This window comes from Pseudochaenichthys georgianus, chromosome 18, assembly GCF_902827115.2.
Source record: "Pseudochaenichthys georgianus chromosome 18, fPseGeo1.2, whole genome shotgun sequence".
NCBI classification, from domain to species: domain Eukaryota; kingdom Metazoa; phylum Chordata; class Actinopteri; order Perciformes; family Channichthyidae; genus Pseudochaenichthys; species Pseudochaenichthys georgianus.
Window position 1 is genome coordinate 4,973,663 of NC_047520.1, and position 18,275 is coordinate 4,991,937.

An 18,275-nucleotide genomic window follows, 5' to 3' on the forward strand; every position below is an offset into this window, starting at 1 on the left:
GGCGTGCGTTGCCGCTTGGCGGTGGGCGTGTCTTGAGCTTGAGGAGTCAACGCGAGCAACACGACCAACAACCAATCACATGAATGTCATGCCCATGCCTGGCTCCTGGTCATAGAGTACCGGGTGATTCCCTACCGCCACGATAATTTTCTCCTCCATTTGTTGACATATGGGAAATAACTGCGGTCTGGCTCTCCCAACATACACCCGGTTTGATTGGCTAGTGCTTGTACTGTCAGATTTACATACGAGGGATTTGATTGGCTGACGCCTCCGTCGAGGCGGCAAAAGTAGAACATTGCTCTACTTTTGCAGCGAGCACCGCGAGAGAAGCTATGCTTTGCTCCCACAATGCAGTTCGGCGAATCGTGACGTCACCCCATTCAAAGTGAATGGGCAGAAGCATTGAAGCGGCAACGCACGCCGCCGTGTGTAGGGGCCACTGTGAAGACGGGAGAGCTTGTTGGTCCCTCTCTACATTCACAGAGGGCCTGCTATAGTAACTCAACGAGAGAGTAATGTCAAATGACAGTACAATTGACCAATCATATCTTCTCTCTAAATGGGCAGGCTTTATTTTCGCGGACTTTATGACAGGTTCCGCCCGCTGTGAGGTCTATGCAAGGGGTGCAGTGACGCGTCCTAGAACCCGGAAGTAAGCTTCGCTCGGATTCCCTCGACAGAAAGCAGTGGGATTTCTCCATAGGATTTTGGAAAATAGCTCGAAATAAGGTCTGTGGAAAACGAACCTGTTAGATAAATGCACGTTGTGTTCAGCCGGATAATATCCACATGTCTACCCTACTTTTTTTATTTTTGAATCATAAATCTAATCGATAGATTTATGATGGATAGATTTATGATTAGCATAAATGCGTTCATGATGGCTCACTTCAGTGATAGTGATGACATCGTTGCGAAATTATTAACCGAGTCATTTTCAAGATTGAGTTACAATGATAAACTGGAGTGGCAAAGGATCAGCTGAATGACCCCGCAATCAAGTGCTTCATCCAAAAGGACAGGATGGACTTTGTGTTTCAGTGATTTGATAATCAAAGGTAGGCCTAAGTCATTTTCAATGCGGGCCGCCGTGCCGACTTCATTCATTTGTAATTGCTACTTGGCTGTGGGTGCCCTGTCATGATAGGTGTTTATATAAATGATGTTGTTTTGTGTGGTAGAGGGTCGCTCTGCGTTTTGCACCCCGGACTACTGTTTTGATATTCCGCTGAAGTATACGTTGAGACGTAATATCTCTTCTTTTGTTTCGAGGGAAGGGGGGGTCAGAGGTCCTAGGTATAAAAGTCACGGCTCGCCACTGTTATTATTTATTTATTTTATTCGAGGTTATTATAACATTTCAAATGTAATAAATGTTATCATACATATTGCTGAGGGTAAAGGCTTATACATCAGGATTATGTCCTGGTTGAGTTTCTTTGAAGACTTTTAGTGTTATGGAGAAATTCCAGTCAAATATAAGTGTGACTCATGCTCTTCATTGTCTGTTAAATATGGTAAAGGAAACCATAAATTGACAAGATTTATTGGTAAAATTATAAGTTAAAAATAACAAACCCAGTACTACTATTGCATTAGTTAAAGTTTATCTTTTTTGAGGAGGTTGTGACTTGTTTTTTAACTCCAGTTATAAAGTCAATATTAACTGTATTTATTTATTTGTGTTTAGGTTCAGGCACTGGTGTATTTTTTAAACATTCAGGGTTCAATAATATACTAAGAAAAATATTAAGTGATTATTTTGCAGTGCTTTAAAATGAATGTTTACAAGCATGTTGGCAAATCGTTGAACATGTATTAAATCAGTTCTTAATAATGGCTATCTCTTTAACTGCTTCTAGATCAGCTGCTATCCTCTTCTTAGTGTATTTAAAAAAATAAAAATTTCAGCTTTGATTGAATATTTATTTCCAAAAATGCGATTAAAAAATCTACTTCAATTGTTACATGATACAATGTTCAAAATCTACTTGAATCCGTAACGATATGGAGCTACATTCACATACAATAAAATTAAAATAATAATAATCATCACGTAACACAAACACGTGTCTGCCATTTGCATGAGTGACAGAAGAAGAAAAACATGGCTGCTGTTGTGCACGTCATCAGAAACACATGAATTGTAATTAATTGTCATATTTCTTCACATTCTAGGCAGAGAGTCAATATATTTATTTTAAATAAGGTTTACATGTATGAAGGAAATCCAGCACTCCTATGGTTAAAACAATACATTACAAATTGATTACACATTAAACTAACAATGAATTGACTTGTTTTGTTTCAGAGCCTACACAGATGTGAAAGCAGTTAGAAGGCTTTGGAAGATTGACCGACATCCACCATTCCTGCCCTCGTCTGCCAGTAAATTGAAACATAATGAATCATGATTTTAATAATCTGGAAGGATGCACTGTTTATAGTCAACCTCCTGAGAGATGATTATATTCAGTAGCACACTACGACGAATAATTTAGTTATGGTGTTGACTTGACTTTCAGAGTTGTCAGTTTCCTCATAGCACGGTCAGACCAAGCACACCAACAGTGAACAGCAGAGCTAGATGGGAAACAAATAATGTGTTAGGCTTTGTGTACACGCATTACATTTCCTACATGTTTTAAAATCTCCTCAGGACAATATCTCTATCTCTTTTGCCTACCTTGGGTCAGAGATTGCTGGATTGTAATGGCATGGCCACTTGTGTTGGTGGCAAGCTCATTGATGACAGTGGCGTTAGGATTTGCCAGGTCTACAAGAGGACTTTTTAATTGGGTGCTGGGGTCCCCAAGAGCATCAGTAGCTGTGGGTTGAAGCAACATGTATTAGATATATATTTTTTGAACATGAAAAGATATTTATCTATTATTTGTGAGTCTCTGTGACAGTTGATCTTAGTTGACTGTTTGATGTGTGAATGTGTATCTCTGTTTGGTAGGCTTACAGCTGTTGAAAGTTCCTGTGGAGATTGCGACTGCAAACTGGGCTACTCTAGTAATCTGGGCCGGTACAGTGGCGGAAAATGAGCACTGGATTTTTCTTCCAGTGATTCTGCCCTTCACGGAATCCACAGGAAGCTGCAGAGCAAAGACGGTAACAGATGACAAAAAAGAAAGCTGGTTTTCAGTATTTTTATGCCATACAAATGGTGATGGTTTAAATTAGAATTTGCAATTGTATTGCCTGAGCTACATGTTAAAAAAGGCTAGATATGTGGCATTTAATGCATACTGATTTAACCATAGCATTTGAACTATCTGTTCAGTATTTGACGTAGAACAAAAATAAAATAACGTGTTATTAAAGACATACAAATCGGCTTCGACCACATCATTTGTGTCTTTGTTCACAAAGTAGACAACAATGATGTGGCAGTTCATGAGCGTTCCACTCAGCTGCTATAAAGTCTAATTCATGCTCTTGGATTTTACTCACCTCTCTCAGAGTCAGCTTGCCATTGTTGAGGACAGCTCCAAAGAATTGAACAGCACCATTTTTGTTTGCACACACGTAGGTTGTGTCATTACCTCCCTGTGGTGAAAAACAAAAAATGTAACTTTTCGAAAGAAGAATTCAAACAAACTATTTCAGTAGCTGTGGGTTATACTTAGTGGTATTTAAATCTACAAGTGTGGGACATAACCTGACATACCAGTATGTTGTCGAGTGACAGGGTGGCAGCAAGATAGCCATCAGACTCTCCTGAAAGCCCAATGTCAAAGTTTCTGCCGCTGCTCTGCTTGGCAGACAGAAAGAAACATGATGAACTTGTTGAGGGGTCGCAGTCCGAGGGCTCAGCGGCACAGAGCTGCCCAGTCCCGCAGTCTGCCCTGTTGATAGGTGTCTGTAAAGGAATGAGATATATATTTTTAGTGGGAGAAAAAATGTAACCTTAATGATTTTCAACAATCTATTCCACAACGCTCTTTTGTTGAGCTTTACTTACCATAAGTTCTGTCACTGTTGTGTTAGGCGTTATTGGTGGGGCTGTTCCATTGGTTACAGTTGTTCCATTGGTTACAGTTGTTCCATTGGTTGCAGCTGTTCCATTGGTTGCAGCTGTTCCATTGGTTACAGTTGTTCCATTGGTTACAGTTGTTCCATTGGTTACAGTTGTTCCATTGGTTGTACCAGTTCCATTGGTTGCAACAGTTCCATTGGTTGCAGCTGTTCCATTGGTTACAACTGTTCCATTGGTTGCAGCTGTTCCATTGGTTACAGTTGTTCCATTGGTTGCAGCTGTTCCATTGGTTGCAGCAGTTCCATTGGTTGCAGCTGTTCCATTGGTTACAGCTGTTCCATTGGTTGCAACAGTTCCATTGGTTGCAGCAGTTCCATTGGTTGCAGCTGTTCCATTGGTTGTACCAGTTCCATTGGTTGCAGCAGTTCCATTGGTTGCAACAGTTCCATTGGTTGCAGCTGTTCCATTGGTTACAGCAGTTCCATTGGTTGCAGCAGTTCCATTGGTTGCAGCTGTTCCATTGGTTACAGTTGTTCCATTTGTTACAGCTGTTCCATTGGTTGCAACAGTTCCATTGGTTGCAGCTGTTCCATTGGTTGCAGCTGTTCCATTGGTTGCAGCAGTTCCATTGGTTGCAGCTGTTCCATTGGTTGCAGCAGTTCCATTGGTTGCAGCTGTTCCATTGGTTGCAGCTGTTCCATTGGTTGCAGCAGTTCCATTGGTTGCAGCTGTTCCATTGGTTGCAGCTGTTCCATTGGTTGCAGCAGTTCCATTGGTTGCAGCTGTTCCATTGGTTGCAGCAGTTCCATTGGTTGCAGCTGTTCCATTGGTTGCAGCTGTTCCATTGGTTGCAGCAGTTCCATTGGTTGCAGCTGTTCCATTGGTTACAGTTGTTCCATTGGTTGCAGCTGTTCCATTGGTTGCAGCTGTTCCATTGGTCGCAGCAGTTCCATTGGTTGCAGCTGTTCCATTGGTTGCAGCAGTTCCATTGGTTGCAGCTGTTCCATTGGTTGCAGCTGTTCCATTGGTTGCAGCAGTTCCATTGGTTGCAGCTGTTCCATTGGTTGCACTTTGAGCGTAGGTGCACACAGACATCCAGGACAGCATCACCAGCAGGGCAGTGAGGAGGACCAGTCTGTTGTCCATGGCTGGAGAAGGTGGAGTTAGGTGGTTATTCAGCCTAATGATATGGTCAAACACTTTTTACAGTAGGATGTGTTGTTGCAAAGCTTATATCATGAAATCTCAGAATAAAATCTTTAAATAAACATAACCCATAATGTTAGTTTGTTACAGCAAGCTTTTAGGGCTGGGCGATAAATCAGATATACTCGTATCTGCTCTACATACGATAGATGAAATGTTTCTAAATGTTTTTAAGCAACTGGCATGAGACTTGCTTTGGCTTATTGCTTTAGCTGCTCTCTCCCATAGCTCTATTTACCTCTCACAGAAACACACAGTAAAGCCCAGATAACACATTCAATCGCTGACTATCAACACCGGTAGAGTGGTCCAGGGCTGTTTACAAAGAGGCGTTTAAAATGTGTTGTCCGTGAGCGGCAAAACGAATCAGGCGCACCCTGAACTTACGGCCATACAGCGGCCAGTGAGGTTTTAGCGATTTTCCATATTGCAATACTAAGCTTATTGAAGAAAATGTCATATTACAATGTAAGTGTTTCAAATATGGTGCAGTCCTAATTGTACATTAGAAATAATAAAAAATAAAAAAATTCACTTGAATCACTGAAGAATCATACATCAAAATAGTTGTTATATGATTTTGGCCATATTCATGTGGGACATGTGTTTTTAGTGATTACACAATGCATTGTTCATATTGGGAACCTACTGAGAAAACTTAGACCTAAACTGGGCTTTTTCTTTCGTTTAAGGAAATGTTTCCCGTCTGAAGCCAGGAAGAGAATTGTGCAGAGTTCCTTTCTGTCTGTATTAGACTATGGCGATGTGATCTATATGCATGCTTCTTCCTCCCTGCTTAAAAAGCTGGACTCTGCGTACCATACTGCTATACGTTTTGTAACGGGTGCAGGCTCTCGCACCCACCACTGCACTTTGTATCAGTCCTTAGGATGGTCCTCTCTGTACCAAAGAAGACAATCACACATGTTGATTTTTATCCTTAAGTCATTGCTAGGTAAGCTGCCCTTATATATCTCCAGACTTCTGTCATTTTATACTTGCTTTTTTAATACTAGACGAGCAGCAAATGGGATGCTTTTAAATGTTCCTTTGATGCAGTCAGAGCTTGGTAAAGCTGCATTCTCCCACTATGCTCCCTTTTTATGGAATACGCTGCAAGTAAAACTTTGTCTAGAGGCACTTCCTACTGTAAATGCTTTTAAAGGTATGCTACGATTAGCCCTTCATGAAACATGTAACTGTTTTACCTGATGCTATTGCTGATGTGATTATGCTTCTTGCCACTGCACAAATGGCCTTCTGTATTTATATTTGAATTGTATGTTTTTTTTGTTTAATGCCTTTGTTTTATGTTGAAACTTGTTGTGTGCCGTGTTGGTCAGGACTCCCTGGAAGAAGAGATCTTGTATCTCAATGGGACATTCCTGGATAAATAAAGGATAAATAAAAAAAAAAAAAAAATTGCTTTTCACTTTTCTTTAGCTTGATTGAAGGGAAATGGTAATTGAAAATGCCACTTTGAAAGGTCATGGGAATGTTTTGACACTTAAAAAAATGTGATATCTTGATATTGTAAGATGTAAATGATTCCCAGTTTAATGTAACTATTCATCATCATCATCATCATCTTTATTTAAAGAGACTCTTGGTCCATTATTACAAAACATACAACACTCAAATACAAACTAAAAAAAGGCAGCCATACCAATGTTTCCACAGAGGTGACTGGTATCGTACAGCACTGAGACACGGATTTGAAAGCAGCATAATGACAGAGTTATGAGAAACATTCAATCGACAGATGAATTTGTACATCAGACCTCTCAAAAGAGCATGGAACGTGTTGACTCGTGCATTACAGAACATTTCACTTGCACTGCACCACCTTGGTTTTCTAAGCAGTATACGCAAACAGTCATTATATGCAACCTGGAGCTTCCGGAGGCTCGCCTTCTTATACTTGACCCACAAGGGGGCAGTATAGAGAGGAGTGCAATACGCTCTAAAGAGGTTCACCTTAACCTTATCTGAACACCAAGAGAATTTTCTAGCCAACATGTTGGCTTGTATATATAAGACACGCCGCTGTCTATACATGTCATCATCATCAGCCATTTCATCTGTGATGATGTGTCCCAGATACTTCGTGTTACAGCAAACAGACAGCACCTGTCCTGACAGATAGAATGTTGGAAAACAAAGGTTCTTATCCCCTGTTGCTCTACAGATCATTACAGCGCTCTTCTTAGCATTGTATTTAACGTCAAATTTGACTCCGTAATCAGAACAAACATTTAGCAACTGTTGAAAACCAGCACTGCTAGGAGAAACAATTGCCAGATCATCGGCATACATAAGATGGTTTACAATCACATTACCAATCACACACCCTGTTTTACAGACACTTAAATCATCCGATAGATCATTCATATAGATATTAAAAAGGCTCGGTGAGAGGAGCCCCCCCTGGCGGACTCCATTACCAACACCAAATGGCGCCGAGACTGCATTCCCCCATTTGATCCGCATGCTCTGGTTGGCATACCAATAAGCCAGGATCCTAATTATACTGTTAGGCACACCTCTTTGTCTCAATTTTAAAAACAGTTTATGATGGTTAACTCGGTCAAAAGCCTTCGAGGCATCAATGAAACCAATCAGAACAGTGGAATTCTGTCTTCTATATGTTTCTACCATTTCCTTCCTTCCTATTCTATCATTCTGATTTGATACCGATACACAGGAGTGGTGGGGTGAGGCCCGGGCATCATGAATAGCCCTTAATGTCTCAATATATAAATCCTTATACTGGTGTAATGGAAAAGGATTTAAAAATACTGCACTATATATGGCCTAAAAATATAATCTTGATAATTTGAGGTATTATCGCCCAGCCCTGCCGAGATGACTCTCTTCAGGGGTTGTTGAAGAGAACGTGCAATAGGCTAGATGTAACTAAAATAAAAACAAATATATTAAAAACACCATATATTAAGGTTATTTACTGTATTAAACTGAATGCAATTATCAGTAACATTTGACTATACTTTAACTATATTTATGTAAAAATTAACTGTAAAATGAACTGAAAACAGTTCATCTGAAATATAAATAAATATAGATTTATCATTATATATTTAACTTTATATGAGTTTTTATTTATTTAAGTGTTGCTAATTGTGATGATTTAAGTCACTGAAAATGTAATTCGGTGATGTATTTTATATCTTACATATTAAGTTATGTTTCACTTCAAACGACATTTTAATTATAGTAGAGTTCAATTACAAGCTTTCATCCAGAAGCAACAGATGTCAATTTGTTGCATTATTTAAGCTTACCTTTTTTTTCTGCACTTCCAACGGTCAGGGAATTCGGGTGAAGAAGCAAAAGGATGCTCAGTTCTTTGATCTTGTGTAGTTTTAGTCTCAGGTGTCACAGAGGGACCACTTGCACTTAGGATGTTCTTAGCAGGATCCCAGGTAAAGATGTGATACCTATGCCCTCCGTGTCCATATTTAAACTAAAGGGGGTTGGGCCAAGTACAGAAAAGATATCAGAGCCAAAACAAGAAAAACACGTTCTCAGCCAATTGTGCATTGGTTTTTTAGGATTAATGATGGAATCTAAGGCAGGGTAAGTTTCTTTATGTTGCAACTTTCAACACAATGCAATTCAAAGTTCATTACAAAAGTGAACAAACATTACGAGCAAAGGTACAGCAATAGTGCAGCGGAATAACATTATAAAAAGAAATTTAAAAACAGTCAAATAAGCTTATATAGAATAATGCAGGTCTAAAATACAAGTATAAAAGCTACACTGCAGTGAAAGATTAAAAGCAGCGTCAAAAAGAATGGTCTTCAGCCTGGATTTAAAAGAGCTATGAGTTGCAGCGGACGTGCAGTCTTCTGGTACACTGTTAAAAATGATTTGTTGACTCAACGTGACTAAGTCAAGTCATCTTGTTGCTGTGACTGAGTTAAGTTGTGTCAAGTTGATTCCACATTTACTGTCAAGTCTATTACACTTCAATACATTAGTTGTTACAACTTGTAGTCTGTTGACTCAACTTCATGTGTCAAGTTATTTGGACTAGAAAATATTAGTTAAGATAACTTAAGAAGATTTTGGTTAAACGTATTTGATTGAGTTCTTAAAAAGGTGTTAATCAAGTTGGTTCAACATGTACAACTTTGTTTTTTCAACTTATAGTACCAAGTTAAACACTGTTAAAAATGATTTGTTGACTCAACTTGACTAAGTCAAGTCATCTTGTTGCTTTGACTGAGTTAAGTTGTGTCAAGTTGATTCAACATTTATTGTCAAGTCTATTACACTTCAATAAATTAGTTGATACAACTTGTAGTATGTCAAGTTATTTGAACTAGAAGATATTAGTTAAGATAACTTAAGAAGATGTTGGTTAAACGTATTTGATTGAGTTCTTAAAAATGTGTTAATCAAGTTAGCTCAACATGTACAACTGTGTTTGTTCAACTTCTAGTACCAAGTTAACTTAACAGGACAAGCAAACTAATAGCTACAAAGTTATACTATACATCAACATGAGAACTAGCTTAGTCTAAACTATATTAACACATGAAAAAATAGCTGAAAAGACATTTCAATCAGGACTGTTATTACAATATCAATACCTGAAGAAATGAAGAACTCCAACCCACACACTCATTAACTGTTCAGTGTTGCTTTTTTAATTCAAATAAGTGTGTCAATGGATGTCAACATATCATAAAGACCTTCCTTGGGACATGCAGACCAAACAAAAAACACCCTCTAACACACCATTGTTTTTGCTCTGGGCTGCTCAAAAACTGAAATTACACTGTCCCATAGATACAACTGTAATTGAGTGACTTGTTAAACAGAGTAAGTGTTCAGGGTTGCTGCAGTAAAATGCATAGAAAATTGTATCTCTCTTAACTTAACTGTCAGTCAGAACATTAAAACATTCTAACAGTACTGAAATATCCATTCTGTTCATGGTTGCTGTACAACATAAAATACACACTAGTGTCTCTCTGACACTTCCTCAAAATAGAATAGAAAATGAAAACCAAATAAACTGGTGTGACCCACAGAGGGGTTATACATTTGTCTTCCTCTTGGAACAGTGGACAAATGAAACAGTGGACAAAAAATGAAAATGCATCATTTGGGACGGATGCAGAGACATCTTCCTAGGCCATCTCTCTAACTGAGCAATATATTCTTCAGAGAGTGGACCCAGGGAGTGCACGAGTCCAACCCAATTCCCATGAACAGGCGCTGAATCACCTCAAAGGTGTATTTCAAGTCTTTTGGATAGTCAAGGTTCAACATGTACTGCAATCCCATCAGGTTCACAAAAGCATTGGGTTCATCACCAAGGTGACGTATGACTATCCTTTTCTCGATCACGAGGGCGACATCGTTGTAGGAAGCTGGAAGAGGTTCCTTCACATCTTCAATGACTAAAAGGACTCCAATCACCATTCCCTTGATGACGTCCTCTTCAGGATCCGTTGGCTTCATGCAAAAAGAAACAAAAAACAACAACGAAAGTGCTTTAGAGATGCTTTGGCATATGTGCATACACAGACGACGCCTGAAACGACTAGTGTAACCCTGTGAACTCGTTTTTTGTATCATCTTGAACGACATTTCAGCGCTTACCTCACACATCTTCATGATAGTTGAAGGATTCTCCCTCATGTACCATGGTAGGCCCTGCAACACTGCTGCCCTTTTCCTTTGGTTCGATGCCTGCCAAAACACATGATAAATTAATATTGCTCGTTGCTATCATAATTATATGACCCCCTCACTCCACAAGGCATTCTGGTTATTTGCACTACGTTCACAGCTAACTTAATAGATTCCTTCATATTCCGTGTGTCCGTGTCCGTGTGTGGCCTGCCTTCTCTGACCCTTGCCTGCCTCACTATCCCTTAAGCCTTTGTACCACCATGTTGTTTATTAAATCATTGAACTGCATCAGGCGCCTGCTTTTGGGTCCTTCCCCTGTATCCCGTCGTAACAATTACATTGAGTTTACACGAGAACACATGAATGAATGTGGAAAGGCAGCTCTATTGCCTCAAAGTACTTTAAAGTAAAGAACTGTACTTACATCCTTGTCGAGGCTCTCCATTAAGGATGTAATTTCTTTGATCCCCTCAAAGCGCTTTGACCTGAACAACTGAAGGAATTTCTGCAGGTGGCTGTCCAGACCCTCATAGAGCGAATTGAGGTCCATCGACATCAGCCTGGTGAATTCCTTGACTATCTATATGAAGAAGTGACATTACATCATTTTAGTCCAAGTTAAAAGTGACCTACGTTTTCACATTTCACAAGCTGCCCAGATGCAATATTTGGTATTGCACAAGCATATATATGTCAAACCATATACAAATGTTGAACATGCAATACATGAAATAGAAGAACATTATTGCGATTTAACAGCTCTGTCAAGACTTTCAGAATTGGAATATAAACAAATGTACGTCTGGAAGATGCATCTGAAACATATTCAATCGGCTCAATCACTTTAAAATTATTCTTGTAAAAAGTTTCTCTTTTGTATTCAGAGCCAAAAGGTCCGCCCTTTGACAGGAAACTTAGGGGGTTTGCTTTTTTAACTATCTCTGTTATAGCAGTGGTGACTGCACTATTTACTGCACAGCACAATTGTGGTTGATCAGTACACTTCCAATTATGTGTGGTGTGCACTCTTCCACAGCTGAGCTAATACTACATAGCTCGTTTATAATTTCCTGGGTTTTTGTCTTAGACACATGCAAAATCGTTTGCATACGCAGTAAGAAAGATGCAACTTTCTGTTGAAACAAATCATGCAGGTCTTGATCCTCTATGTCAGGGGTCTTCAACTAAAATGCAACGAGGTCCAGTTAGAGAAAATCTCCCCATGCAAAGGTCCGGAACATCAACATGTCTAAGTTGCTTCATGAATTAGTGTGATATATATTGAAGTGACCTGTAGCTTTATCAACATCTGCATGTAATCAACAACTGACTGCCAATCAAATAAAGAAAGTACAATTCAAAAACAACAATATTTATTGTCAATTAACATTACTTAAATACTGTGGATATGTGTAATGTTTAAATATTGAAGTTAAATGCATCAATGTGGTGCACTTTGAGAGCAACATTAAGAGATCTATGGATACATCTCTCAACACCCATATGAAACAGAACTGTAGCATATTTTCCTTTTAGGATATTTTACAAATCACTCCCCTTTTAAACTCTATTCTTGTTATTATTAATAACTTTTTTGTTGCTGTCATATAGTATTTTATACCTGTTTTTCATTTAGTCTCATTAATAACTATAATGATCATATCAAGGTGTGCCTTAACCTCACTGAGCTGAGGTTATTTGAGCCTCTCAGGAGATAGCTCTCTTCCACCTGGTTGTAGAAAATCTCTTTAAATTCGTTAGCATAGCTAGCTAACCAGATGCTAATAACAACAGATCGCCACTGTGCTTACAACTAAAGACACAGCCACGCAAACACTGCGGCATGTGTACGGCTCCTTATGGGTATTGCAATATTTTAAGGGCTGGAGCGGCGTTCCGGTGCTCAGCACTCCTTTCAGACGAGACATATACCACGTGAAGACACGTTACGCTCGTGTTGTGTTCATGAACCTGTCCTTGGCCAGGAAAAACAGGTACTCGCTTGTTTAATTATTTTTGCGGTCTAGATTTCTTCTTCTTTTTTGAAGTGAGAAGTTGTCCGTCTGTCGGACTGACTCCCTCCCCCCCACCCCCAAAACGAAAACTCTTCGGTTATCCACGAATTACACAAGTCAACCAAATCAGCGTTAAAAAAGTGGGAGGCGCCGAAAAATCCCCTATTAGTGTATTGATTATATCTCCGGGTCCGTATAGGTCGGCGTCTGGGTCCCTATCCGGACCGCGGTCTGCCTGTTGCCGACCCCTGCTCTATGTAATCATCTGTTGTTAAATCTAGATGGTCCGAATTTGTCTCATCAACATTCAACTCATTCAACCCTCCTTTGCTTTACACTATATACTCGCTATTTCACTCGGGCAGCTCTTAATTTCCAACCTACTGCTAGCTAGCTAGCTCACTAACATGCTAACGTTTTTCCTAAAACTAACTAACGTTAAATATGAAATATGCATCAAAAGGTGTGGCGACAGTCAGTCTGAGACAGAGACTAACGTTAGAGGATTAATTTGCATTGTCTGCTGATGAACTAGATTACATTTGAATCAGGGTTTCCGTTAGCCGGTAATTACCGGTTTTTAGCTGGTAAAATGTATAAAAAACCGGTAAATTCAAAACCTGACGGTCAAAATGTCTGGTAATAATTAGGGAGGCTCCGATCGATCGGCCGCCGGTCATTATCGGCCGATATTCACTCTTAATAGTTTGATCGGTGCTCTCTATAAAGGCCGATCAGGAGAGCTGGATGTGATCGATATGGACATAAACGCGAGTGAAGTGTAACCGGACGCGAGAGAGAGATCAGATCAGCTGCTGAGTCTGACCGAGACTCGCAGCTCTGCAGGATCACCTGAAGCCCCGCCCTCTGTTTAGCGAGCTGCAGGCGCTGCATGAGAAACTGACTTGCTGTCAGGAGAGAGAGGGAGGGAGAGGGAGAGAGAGGATCCGTTTGGAAACTTAATAGCGAATTAAATATGTAATAAATACAAATACTCTTTGATGTTTTTAAGTTAAATAGGTGGTATCATTTCTTGATATTAAAAATAAAAATGTTTTGATTTCCCCAGATTATTAACTCTTTAAAATAATTTGGGATTTTTGTCTTTTTATCATGATACTGTTCGTTAATTGACACACATCTTACTTTAAATCTATACAAGTATAATAGAAACTTAAGCTTCTCACCTCAGCAACACAGAATTATTATATAAGGGTGTTAATTGCATATTAACGATAAGTCACCTTCCTATAATTGTTTTTTAGAAAGGCCTGTTCCCCATTATTAACCATGCCATCTGTCATTCTCCTTTTACAGAAATGTCTATGACCATAACTTAGCATTTATATCAGTTAGCCTGTCTCTTTCAAAAAATGTAAACTTCATGGTTTACTAAAGGTGAAATAGATTTTAAAACGTACTTTTTCCCCTTAAATAAATAAGCTATGCGAATGTAGATCTTAAATAAAGTTAAAAACTATGCTCAGTAAAGATAGTCAGTAAATAATTTATTCGTACCAGTAGTCCAAAGCGGGTGCGTGTTTTGTCCCAGGATGGGTTGGGCATAAGGGTTTAACAGGTTTAACTGATGCCAGTGTGATGCCAACTTTACTGTTTCATGCTTGTCATTAATACAGTGCATGTTAAATATGTTCAAATGTACGTTTTTTAATAGTTTCTCAGCTTGCCTTATTCAAATCACATAAGATACCTGTACATTTTTCTAGAAAACCAAGAATGACATTTATTGAACAAACTGAGTCCAATTTTAGAAATATATTTAGTGATTTTTTAAAGATATTTTATGCCAACAAAAAACCAGCTCCGCTTGTTGAGTCGTGTTTTTTCTGGCAGACATCACACGTTGCATCTTCCAAGGTCTTGGCAGGCCGTCAAAATCTCCATATCTTGACGGGCTAAACGTCAAAGGCGTGTGGTGCAGTGGATAGAGCCTTGTTCTGGGGATCATGGTCACAGGTTCAAATCCCACGGCAGTCAGCATGTCGTTGTGTCCCTGAGACCCTTCACCCCAAATTGCTCCTGTGGGGATTGCCCACAGTATTGAGTATGTAAGTCGCTTTGGATAAAAGCGTCTAACAAGTAACATGTAATGTAAACAAGATACAAGTAGTTTTGGTTTTCATAGAATGACTCACAAAAACGCAGAACAAGCCAGTTTATATTCTGTTACAAGGTGGTGCTAAACATTCTGCATAGACAAACTACACTATATACATGGGAATGTATACACAGGCGTTGTAGAGAGATAATACACAAAAAGGTTATTTTAAAGGCCTTGTCACACATGACTTGTTGACTTAAGTAAGTAATAACTAAACAACCGACTGTTGTGTGACATCAAATGCAAGGCATTGTGGGGCAGTATTTTCTCCTCTCCTTTCGGTTAGGGAGGTCCAGTGGTTCCTAAGCTAAAGGAGGTTTTAAAGGAAGTTTGAAACCTCCTTTCCTATCATCCGCTGAAGTCGAATAGTCCATTTAGCGTAGGAACCTTCCTAACCGAGTGCAATGACCCGGAAGTCCCTCAGTGGCAGCCATGATAAGTGCCATTCGAATTCTCTAGATGAAAGGAAAGGAGGTTTCAAACTTCCTTTATAACCTCCTTTAGCTTAGGAACCACTGGACCTCCCTAACCGACAGGAGAAGCGAAAATGCTGCCCCACAATGCCTTGCAGCCGCAGCATTTGCCGTCACTCAACAGTCGGCCGTTCACGGAAACAACCGATTATGACCGAGAAATGATATCATGAAAGTTACGGTGCTTATTAAGCATTTTAAAACATAGGTGGTAAGTTGCCAAAGTGCTTTGTTTTGAACGTTCATCAGTATTATAATCAAAGAGAAATATGAACGTTAGTTTTTACTGAAATGATCAAATAAAGTCAACATTTCAGTCTTTACTGAGCTGTGTGGGGCTTGTTCAACTTTTAAAAGATGTTTGAATGGTGATATACACAGTGATAGATGTTAAGGACTAACGTTTATAATAAATACATTTGTATTGATTTTAAGATTTTTTCGTACAATCATACGTATTGGGATCATTTGTATTAATGTGGACCGGAGGGAGAGGGTGACGAGCAGAAGTTTCACTTTCCTTTTTTATTTCAATTCCAACTTTGGTCCTGAAGAATATGTTTCTCTGTTGTCCCCGTTCATAAAGCAAAGCAGCAGCATCAGAGCACGGTGCAGAGTCTCACAGAAACACACAAACTAAAGACACACACACGCACACACACACACACACACACACACACACACACACACACACACACACACACACACACACACACACACACACACACACACACACACACACACACACACACACACACACACACACACACACACACACACACACACACACACACACTCGTATGCATAGAGAAGCTGTTTGATCCTGTTTTCCCTTGATCTTTACCCTTTGTAGTGTGTACACAAAACTATCCTAGAACATTATAAACATTTTTGATCTTCCAGAAATGTATAAACATTTTAGATTTTCTCGCACTGTCCCCCCTCGCACCTGCACGCCGGAGGAGGGACTAAACAGAGACATAACCTCACATTACAGTGTATAGTGCAGAACTACAATTATCTACCAGCAAAATGGAGCCTTGGAGCTAATGATGGATGAGAGTGAGTGGAATGCATTAGAGGAACACGGTGAAGGGGACAGGAAGACATTTCTGAAGATGAGGATAATGTGGAGGTAAACTCAGAATTTGACAGCAAATTGGAAGATGAACTTGACTCAGAGCCAGCTGCTGGAAGACCCCCACAGCCAGCCGCAAGAAGACCCCCACAGTCAGCTTCTGGAAGACCCCCACAGCCAGCTGTGAGGTCTGCGGACCCTCAAAGGACTCCAAGACACAGACTACATGCAGCAACTGCAACAAGTACATCTGTGCTATACACACGAAGAAGTTCTGTACATCATGTGTTTCCAACGGACTTGCCCATTGACTCACATGATGTTCTGCAGCGTCACTTCATCAATATATTTTTCGGATATACTGTATTTTATGAATAGTGACTGGTAACTGTTTTTATTTGCTTTGTGTTTATATCTGTTCTATGTCATTTATATGGATGCTTCATTCCCTCTATATTTCACAGCCAAATACTTTTGGATGTGTGGTTCTTGTGTTCCAATTGCTGATAAATTGCTTTATTTCCTTCAGGGCTTTGATTATTATATGACAGATCAAAAATAATAAACATTAATGAAAACATTTTTCATTTACATTTCAAAAAAGCATGAGCAAAATGTAAACCTAGTTTTTATTACAGTATATATTTTACATTTGTATCACAAAAAACGATGGACACTTCCATTGTTAAATTTGATCTAGCAAAGAGTATTTTCAAAAACTAATCATATATTTCATTTATATTGTTGGGGAATGAGTTAAAGACAATATATATAAGGAATTGTGCATGTTGAATTTAGTTCTGTATTTTTTTTAAACCCTGAAATATGTCCTGGGTCAATTTGACCCGAACATCACCAAAGGGTGCGAAATGTGAACATAACACAAGGGTTAATTAATGCAGCCTCTTTGGTCCTGAGGTTTAGTTTATTCTAAGCATACAGAGCTGCAGCACCGGCTTTACATCGACATATGATTTCAGTTCAATTACATCCCTTCATTTTGCTGGATGGAAAACTTGATTTGCAGTCAATGCACCTCAATCACAGTTCCTACAGTCCAAAGGCTGTTGTTGCACAAACACACAGCGTGGATTTATTATGCGAGGATTACAATCCAAATGTTGCAGCCAACTTTTGCTACTGGCTGCAACATTTATGTTTCATGGTTAAGGAGGCTTGATCTGTTTTTACACTTTGACAAAATGTAGTTCAAATGTCCTTAAATGTAACAAACCTATTTACCTTTGCTGTTCTTTTATTGAGATATGTTAGACTGTAAATTCAGTTTTATTTATTTTAACCTCCTCCAAAGTTAAAATCTGAAAGTTTACAATCTGTTACAAGATATTAAGAATAGTGTGTTTGTGTTAAACATGCATTATACATGTAAAATATTTGCATTCAATCAAATGAGTCTTTCTAAGAATAGCTTCCTGTATATGAATGTCTCCCTCTCTTCTTTAGATGGCCAGAGGTCTGACTCCCATGGGTGCCGAGGTTCTGCTGGATGTGTAAGTAGATGCTTAATTATTTTTATTTACACCATAATGAAGCTTTATTCCAGCCTATTGGAAATTAATAATGCCATTATACTTTATATTTACTCTCACACACATTGTATTTCCTATGTAGAATCTAACCTCAAATACCTTTTTAGATTTGGACACCACTGCAGGAAGTTTACCCCCCATCAGTCAGACCCATCTTTTGTTAGAGTTGAATT

General features: G+C 39.1%; 1 protein-coding gene and 1 long non-coding RNA gene across 2 annotated transcripts; both read right to left on the minus strand.

Moving 5' to 3' along the window:
* Positions 1–2,184: 2,184 nt before the first annotated feature.
* Positions 2,185–4,574, minus strand: LOC117463883 (putative ferric-chelate reductase 1). Its single transcript, XM_034106380.2, has 6 exons — positions 3,974–4,574; positions 3,680–3,871; positions 3,463–3,558; positions 2,972–3,104; positions 2,690–2,830; positions 2,185–2,586 (listed from the first exon to the last, which is right to left on the minus strand). Exons 1-6 carry the CDS (start codon positions 3,974–3,976, stop codon positions 2,543–2,545), a joined length of 609 nt encoding a protein of 202 aa, XP_033962271.2. The 5' UTR covers positions 3,977–4,574; the 3' UTR covers positions 2,185–2,542.
* Positions 4,575–10,652: 6,078 nt separating this feature from the next.
* LOC139435684 (uncharacterized) lies at positions 10,653–11,430 on the minus strand. The gene is made up of 3 exons (XR_011644891.1): positions 11,289–11,430; positions 10,832–10,921; positions 10,653–10,684 (listed from the first exon to the last, which is right to left on the minus strand). It is a non-coding gene; the product is annotated as an uncharacterized lncRNA (long non-coding RNA).
* Positions 11,431–18,275: the final 6,845 nt, after the last annotated feature.

Excerpts from the sequence above, each read along its gene's own strand:
- LOC117463883 (XM_034106380.2), bottom strand. Across the intron at positions 3,105-3,462 it reads GCAAGCTGACTCTGAGAGAG|CTTCCTGTGGATTCCGTGAA; the intron begins GTGAGTAAAATC and ends TTTGCTCTGCAG. Across the intron at positions 2,587-2,689 it reads CCAGCAATCTCTGACCCAAG|CTCTGCTGTTCACTGTTGGT; the intron begins GTAGGCAAAAGA and ends TTTCCCATCTAG.